The sequence below is a fragment of the Otolemur garnettii genome, unplaced genomic scaffold, assembly GCF_000181295.1.
Source record: "Otolemur garnettii isolate 467f Iridium unplaced genomic scaffold, OtoGar3 scaffold00089, whole genome shotgun sequence".
Taxonomy (NCBI): domain Eukaryota; kingdom Metazoa; phylum Chordata; class Mammalia; order Primates; family Galagidae; genus Otolemur; species Otolemur garnettii.
In genome coordinates this window covers 3,978,165-3,986,398 of record NW_003852484.1, presented here as the reverse complement: position 1 = coordinate 3,986,398, position 8,234 = coordinate 3,978,165, and the positions used below count along the sequence as shown (strand labels likewise).

The following is an 8,234-nucleotide window of genomic DNA, read 5'->3' as shown; positions in this document are numbered from 1 at the left end:
GGGTCCGGGCTGGATTTGAACCCGCCACCTTAGGTGTATGTGGCTGGTGCCTTAGCCACTTGAGCCACAGACGCCGAGCCCTCTTCTACTTTCTATTTGCTCTTCAAGTTCCTTGGGGAAAAAAACACAACAGGAACTTCCCACCAATTGCCTGATTTTTATCACTGGGCAGTCTATAACTGCCTGATTTTTATCACTAGATAGTCTGTTCTAAATCCCTGACTTCTTCTTATGCTTGGTAACTTGTTCATGAGGAAACTGTGGGATTACAAATAATCCAGTGTCCACATTATCCAGACTGAGAGCCTTTTATCTCTCTATATATCCTAGCATGGCCCCTTCCTTCCATCCTTTCCTTCTTCTTTCTTTTTCTTTTTAGGAAACTGAACAGTGTTTCTTAGGTTTAGAGAAAGTCCTTTGTGTTAGCCATTCCTGTTTACTTAAAGTTTGTCCTTGATCCCTCTTGCTTTTCTACAGCAAAAGACATTCCTTGAAAAAGCACCTGAGGTCAAAATATCCTGTTCTACTGGTTCTTCTAATATAAAACACTGTCACTTTTGCTATAAATCCACCCTGTTCCTATCATATCTGTGTAAAAATAGGGTTATTCTGTGTATGCATGGAGTGAAGTAATAGGGAAAAGGAGAAGATAGGTATAAAAAGGGAACTTAAGGGAAATGTCTATTACCTCTAATACTCAGGGTGAAGAATTATACTCCCTTTTCCTAGCCTGTTTACTTCATTTGAAATTATTGTTTCTATTTGCATTTCTCAGATAATTCTTTCCTCCTCCACCCCTTCCTCCTTCTCCTCCATTTACCCCCACACTGAGAACAGTATGAACCCTGAGTCTATATTACTCAAGTCTCTGAATTCTGTTGTGATACTGACTGATTTAACTCTCTCAACAGGACAATCATCTATCTCTCCCTGGTGTATGTGCTTGGCCATGTGGTCAAGTCCTTGGGTGCCTTACCGATACTAGGGGGACCCATGGTACATACGTGAGTAAAATCATGGAATTAATTAAACTACTTTTTCTATTTGACAGGTATATGTTTCAGGGATTCATTACAAGTGATTTTCTATTTTATAACCAAAGATGGTTTTTTATTTTCTAATGTGCAATTTTATTACAAATTAGTTAAGAAAAAAGTTTTATGACCAGTTGAACTCTTTTCTGCTTTATCTGACCTCATTTGTTTTGGGGACTTTTTTGAGGCTACCTAGTTAGTATTCACTTCATATATTTGAAAACAATTAAAATCCTCATGGTCTCCATATTCCCTTACCTATTCACTCATCCATGTGTGAATACTTCACCAGAGTTTTAAAAAATCTGTAATATTCCCTTATAATACATTGTAGAGGTCAAATTCAAAGCTTGGAATATTTCCATGTATATGTAGTTCCATGTACTCCAGTTGCTATTAATTCATGGTACTAGAGGCATTTGATAAATCTGGTGTTTGTTGGTTCAATAGGTAGAAAGGATTAGAATTGTCTAGGAAGAAGGTCATATATATTCATGTTATAATGTGCCTATGCCTGTGTTTATCCTATGAGTTGGGAAAATTTAACAAATATTAGATACCTTCTTATTAGTATACCATCAAAAATCTTTGCTTCTGTTAATTATGATGAATTTGAGCATTTTATTTTGTGGTTGGTAAGGGTATGTGGGATCAGGGTCCTCTATTAAGTCTTCAGGTTGAAGTGTCCCTTTGACTAAAACAATATTGAGAACTAGGGCATTAGCTCTGAAGTTTCTTTTGTATCTGCTTCCATCTGATGCACACAAGGGATAAATGGAACTACCAGGAATAAAATCTTTCTATGCAATGTATACTTTCATAAATATCGTAAATGCCCATAAGTATCTCCTAGAAGTGAAGGCAAATAGAAGGTACTCAGAAGGTAGAAATGTGAAGGGGATCTTTGCCCTTATATACATTTTTTCCCATCTAAATATAGTTGTATTTAGTATCAGCATGCTTACCAGCCTTACCTCTCCATTTCAGAGTCCTATCATTGGTCGGCCTGACTCTAATAGCTTTGGGGACAGGTGGTATCAAACCCTGTGTGGCAGCTTTTGGTGGAGACCAGTTTGAAGAAAAAGATGTAAGAATCTTGTTATTTCTGTATTTTCAAGAATATAAATCCTAAATTAAACGGGGTACCTGGCAGGTATTCATTTGCCAAGATTGAAGTAATCTACTGGTCTGATGCTATCTGAAAAGTTGTGTTAAAGGCTGGATATTGGTCATTAAGAGAGAAAAAAACTGAAAAAAGTTCAAAAGAAAATGACCAGGGTGGTAGATGAACTGAAAGATGTTTTATGAGGAAATATTGAGGGAAACGGGGGCAGGGTGGTATTTAGCCTAGATAAGAATCAAGGAGAATATTATAGCTGCTTATAGATAGGGAAAGGATGTCAGAGATTAAGCCTGAATCTGATGAGTGAAAGCTGCAGAAAGCTACCAGTTTGCTTGATGAAAAGAAAAACTACCAACAGAGTTAGAAGTAGTGAGTTCAAACTTAAGGCATTTAAGAAGAAATGTGATAAGCACTTTTGGAATGGGAGGTGATGAGTAGTGTAGAGACGATTTTAGTGTCTCTAGTTTTGAGATTCTAATGTAGAGGGAAATGATGAATTGAAATGAAACAGTATGAATTTCCATAGATGGATGAACTTGCCTGGCTGATCATTCCATCATCTCCTAAACACTTTCCATTGTCAATGGGGACAAAATAAGGCAATATGGATAAGGTAAAAATGGGCCTGTGGAAAGAAATGAGGAAACAGTGATAAATAGTCAAGGGAATAGTCTATTCTTAGGTCAGTCAGCATTTCTGGCTTCCTCTGTTTTGCTCTCAGTTTTCTTTTTTTGTCTGTACTAGTCCCTCTCCTCTAGCTATTTATCATTTTTGTGGTTTTTCTGTCTCTACTAGTCCCTGTCTGTCTCTCTCTCTTCCTTTCTTCCCACTGTCTCTCCCCCTCTCTACCCTCTGTCTCTCTGTCTCTCTCCCTTTACTTCCCTCACCCATCTTCTCTGTCATATCTATCTGCTATCTTTTTCTTCTGCCTCTATTTTCTCTCTGTCCTGTCTTCCTGTGTTTCTCTTACTTTTCAGACCATTCAGGTTATTTATACTCTTTATCTGTCCAAAGGTGCATAGATCATAATTGCTTTGAAGAAATAACCAACTTTTGACAAGTGAGCTAATTAGATGTACAATGAGCTAATTAGATGAGTGGAATAGGTTTCGGTGGAAACCAGAAGAGGAAGCAAAACACACTGTAATTAGAAAATGGGGAAGGACTGATTGTTCTAACATGTTAAGAAAAGATCTGAGTTGTCAGAGTAAAGCATGGCAATACACAATAAATGAAGCATCAGCAATTTTTATTTAAATGTTTTTTTATTTGATAACTGCTCCACAAAGATATTCCAATTAAAAGGACAAACCCACCTCCAAGTTTCCACCCCACTTCTAAGCCTACTGATTTCCTTTTATACTCTCTGGCACATATCCCTTAAGTTCTAGGTGAACTATTCTGCTTGATTAATGATTTACTCCACTGTCCTATGTTCTGGTCCTATTTCTTCCACACACTCCTGTCACAAAATCTATTATCTAACTCAGTCATTCACTTAACTAATACAGTCAATAAACATTTATTGATTCTCTAATCTAGATTAGGTACTGTGCTAGGTACTGGAGATAACAGAAAGGAGTAAGGTATAATTTCTACCCTAAAGTAACTCGTAATCTACTGAAACAAACACTCATTTAATGCAAAGAGTAGTAGAATTAATGTAGTTATGTATAGGACACACTAGTGGCACTGAGGACAGGATGATTATTTTTACCCAGGTAAAGGGGGTAAAAGAATGTTAAAACTGTTTGTAATGAAGTTTGAAAGATGAGTAAATATTTGGGGTCTTCCAGCCATGTTTTTAAAATATTTAATAAGATGTTCGGATACCATGGAGGCAAAATCTAAATCTATCTCTTTGAACATGTATGTACCTCCAGCTCTGAATTAAACATGGGATGGGGATAGAGCTAGGAGGCACATTACACTGATGATTTATCCTGTTTGTTTCAGGCAGAGGAACGGACTAGATACTTCTCAGTCTTCTACCTCTCCATCAATGCAGGGAGCTTGATTTCTACATTTATCACACCCATGCTGAGAGGTTAGGATCATTTCTGAGGGGTCTTGTATAAGGCTTTACTCTGCCCATCCAAAAAGTGTTCAAGGTTTCTTGCTGTCCATTTTTTTCACAAAAAATTGAAAATCTGTGAGAATTTCTTTTAGTCTTGATTTGTCTGGCCCAAAAAGAGGATTATGTATTAGGTGATGGGAGGATGGCTATGTCTATGATCTCAAGAACCTGAATTTGAAAAATAAAGTATCAAGGATTCGAGATTCAGGGTTTTCCTCCTCCCTACCATTTTCTTTAGGAGATGTGCAGTGTTTTGGAGAAGATTGCTATGCACTGGCTTTTGGAGTTCCAGGATTGCTCATGGTGATAGCACTTGGTAAGTGTAGCGGAGCGAAGGAAATTAATAATCATTGATGCCTGCTGCATGTAAAGCACACTGTAGGCACTTTACACAAACTAATTCTTTCTAGCCCTATTAGGTAAGTATTATTCTAGGGGATTTGTGGGGGATTTCCCTTGACTTTGGAAGTAGATCCTCTTTTTTCCTTTATTTTAAGAGACGAGTCTCACTTTGTCACCAGGCTGGAGTGCAGTGGAGTGATCATAGCTCATTGCAGCCTCAAGCTCCTGGGCTTAAGTGATCCTCCTGTCCCAGCTAGGACTGCCTGGTGTCAGGACTGCCATGGTGCCCACCATGCCTGACTAATCTTTTTAGTTTTTAGTTTTTGGTAGAGATAGACCTCACTATGTTATAGCTCAGGTTGGTATCAAACTCCTGTCCTCAAGCAATCCTCTTACCTTGGCCTCCCAAAGTGCTGGGATGGTAGGTATGAGCTCCCATACCCAGTAGACTTTGAAGATACATTCTAAATGAAGTTAGAAATATTTTTGAAAAGTACCCAAGGTTATACTACTAAAAAGACATCTCCTGAGGAACTTTTAAAAAGACCAAATTCTGGCCCCATAGAGGACCAATTAGGGCCTGGCTGTCCATAATTTTTTTTTAGTATCTTAAGTGATTCTAATGTATAGGCAAGGTTGTAATCCTCTGTTCTATACTACCATGTGAAATGAAGCAAGGAAGATAATTAATTCTCTCTCTCAAATTAGTTTATTTCATCTGATACTTATGTATCTGGTTATTAGAAGACATTTGTAATTCTCTAGGCCTTTTAAAGCAGCTTCTAGGTAAAGCTATTTCTGCCTTGCTCTGCAATGCTCCCAAAGAGTTAGCCCTTGAGCAAAGAGAGTAAAAGGAGTTGGATAAGTAGGTGGAAACTAATGCAACTTAGATCAAGTGACATTCTCTTTATCACTGAAAACCCAGTATTGGAGAAGGATGTGTAGTTAAAGCAGCCTAAGGGGAAACTTGGGCATGATTGTTTCTAATCACTGACCTGGAAACCTGTTCTCACTCTGAGTCTCAGGGTGACAACCCCTTGGAAGATATCCAGTCCAAACACATAAAGAGCTCACTAGAGGAAAGAGAGCCCAGAGCCTCAATATTCAGTCTGATTATTTTCTACTGGGGGACTGACAGTACTACTCAGAGTTCCCAGTGCCAAGGAAATTTATTCCAGGAAAGCTATGATATTATATTTCCCGCTTCCTTTTCCATTCAAAGAAAAGTGTTTTTCCAAATATTTTTCTTGTTTTCCACTGATTTGTCTCCTCTCATCATTGCATGATAATAATATTTATACATTAGAGTAATTATGAAGACTAAAAAAGATGTTGTAAGTGAAATGTGCTATACTTTATAAAATTGAACAACTGCTAGCTATCATTACTAGTGGGTTCAGTTTTCTGGGTGCTGATGAACAACTCAATTCTCTGACCTTTCATTATAATTTAATTAGTTAATTTCATTCATTTATTCAACAAACATTTATTTAATGAACCTATCGTGTGCCAGATTCTGTGCTAGATATTGTGGTCACACTGGTGAATTAGATAGCTACAGAGTTCATGCTGTCAAGGAACTTACAGAGTTTGGTAGAGACAGGAAGACAGACAAGTATATAGGAATGTATGATTGATCATTATCACAACTGGGAAATGAGAGCTTTAGGCACACAGAAGGAATGTCTGATGAAGACTTTAAACACTGTAAAAAGTTTGCATAAAGGTGTGACATCTAAAGTGAGCTCGGAGGGCTGAACAGCAGTTAATCAAAGAAGAGATGGTAAGTTGTGCAAAAAGAGAATATGATATCTGTAAGACAAGGAGGTGAAAGATAGCATGACCTGTTTAAAGGCCTTGAATGAATTCATATTACCTAGAGCAGTGTTTTTCAACCTTTTTCATCTCACAGCACATGTGAACCTATAGTTACACTTCTACTGCACACTTAAATTATGTTGATCAAAAAACAAAAGAGTTAAAAAAGAACATACTATACTTACTGTGCTTGAAATTCTTTTTTTTTTCTTTATTATTATTATTATTTTTGGCTGGGGTGGTGGGTTTGAACCCGCCACCTCCGGCATATGGGACCAGCGCCCTACCCTTTTGAGCCACAAGCGCTGCCCTTGAAATTCTTTTGAAAATAATTTAACTAATGATCTTGAAAATTTTTTCATGGCACACCTAAGATCTTCTCACGGCACACCAGTTAAAAATCACTGACCTAGAGGGTAATGAGAAAGGTAAAAAGGAGAAATAGGCAAAAACCAGATAATGAAGGACCTTTTAACTACTAACTAGAACTTTATTATGAGGGGCTCCAAAAAGGTTTTGAATAGAGACATGATTGTTAGATTTTTATTTTTCAATGATGATTCTATAATGTGGAGAAGGGATTGTGTTAGGAGTGAAACAAGAATGTTTATCTTGATTACTGAATTTTTGGCACTCTCTTAAATTTTGTGCTTGAGGTGAGTACCACATTAGGTCATACTAGTTCTGACCCTGTTATAATTAGTAAATCTTGGTATATGAAGTGAAAGAGAAGATAAGCCAAAATTAAATGTAGGGTTATAACTTGAATAACTGTATAGATAGTGGGTCATTAGCTGAAATAGGTAATGAGGAAGAACAGGTTTGGGGCAATGTTTTGAACATTAGTTTTGAACATGCACTTTAGATGTTCTTAGAAAATCTAATTGGAGTTATAAAACAGTTATTGGGAAATACAGGTTTCAGAGCTCAGAAGAAATGTTTGGTCGGTAGATAGACATATAGATCTAGGGTCATTAGTATATGGGTAGCAATAAACTGTGAAGCTAGATAACTAAGAACTAATAAGAGTAAGGTAGAAAGGAGCCCTAAGAACATGAGGATTTAAAAGTTAGGCAAAGAAGAAAAGGTCACAAGTGGGACTAAGAAGGAACAGCCAAAGTGGTAACCATGTTATCTTGGATACTAAGAGAATTTGAGGAAGAAGAGGTTCGTTCAGAGTGACAGATATTACTGAGTGTGAAATTGAGATTAGTGTAAAAAATATCTATTAAATTAACAAGGAGTTTGTTGATAGGGTGTTATCAGTTATGTTAGATTGATGAAAGTTGAAGGGTGATTGGGACTGAATGGGAAATAAAGAAGGGATAAGAACATGAAAACAGTAAGTATTTATAACTGGAAGGTGACATGGACTCGAGAGAATATTGAGCATGCTTGAATGTTATTAGGAAAAATCCAATAGAGAATGAGGTTGAACATATAAGATAACCTTGGATAGAAGGAGGAACATTGCCTTCACCTAACTGGAGAGAGGAGAGAATGAATGTTGATACAGGATCAATAGATTTGGTAGCAGGAAGTCGAGGGAGGGAGTTTCATTTCAAGGCCTATTTTCTTTGTGAAATAAGTGGCAATATCATATACTAGAGACAGTAGACGGTGGAGAATTTTAAGATTCCTAATCATCTTCTTTAATTGGTCTTGAAATTTAAGTATGACTTTCATGGATTACATAGTCTTCTTTATATTACTCCACTAACACTATTGCAATCAGTCTTCCTGAGGGGTCCAAACTTTCTAGGATCATTCTTGGTTTTAGAAATGTTTTATTTTCCATCTAAAATCTTCCCCTGGTCTAGGTACCTGTTTTTTTTTTTTT

General features: G+C 37.0%; 1 protein-coding gene across 1 annotated transcript in view; it reads left to right on the top strand.

Annotated features, from left to right (window-relative positions):
• Window positions 1-8,234, top strand: part of SLC15A2 (solute carrier family 15 member 2) — a 40,236-nt gene that overhangs the window by 12,342 nt on the left and 19,660 nt on the right. The window contains exons 4-7 of the mRNA XM_003795122.3: window positions 912-1,004; window positions 2,022-2,121; window positions 4,114-4,204; window positions 4,473-4,550. Coding sequence (XP_003795170.3) covers window positions 912-1,004; window positions 2,022-2,121; window positions 4,114-4,204; window positions 4,473-4,550 — 362 coding nt within the window. The remainder of the gene's footprint in view (window positions 1-911; window positions 1,005-2,021; window positions 2,122-4,113; window positions 4,205-4,472; window positions 4,551-8,234) is intronic.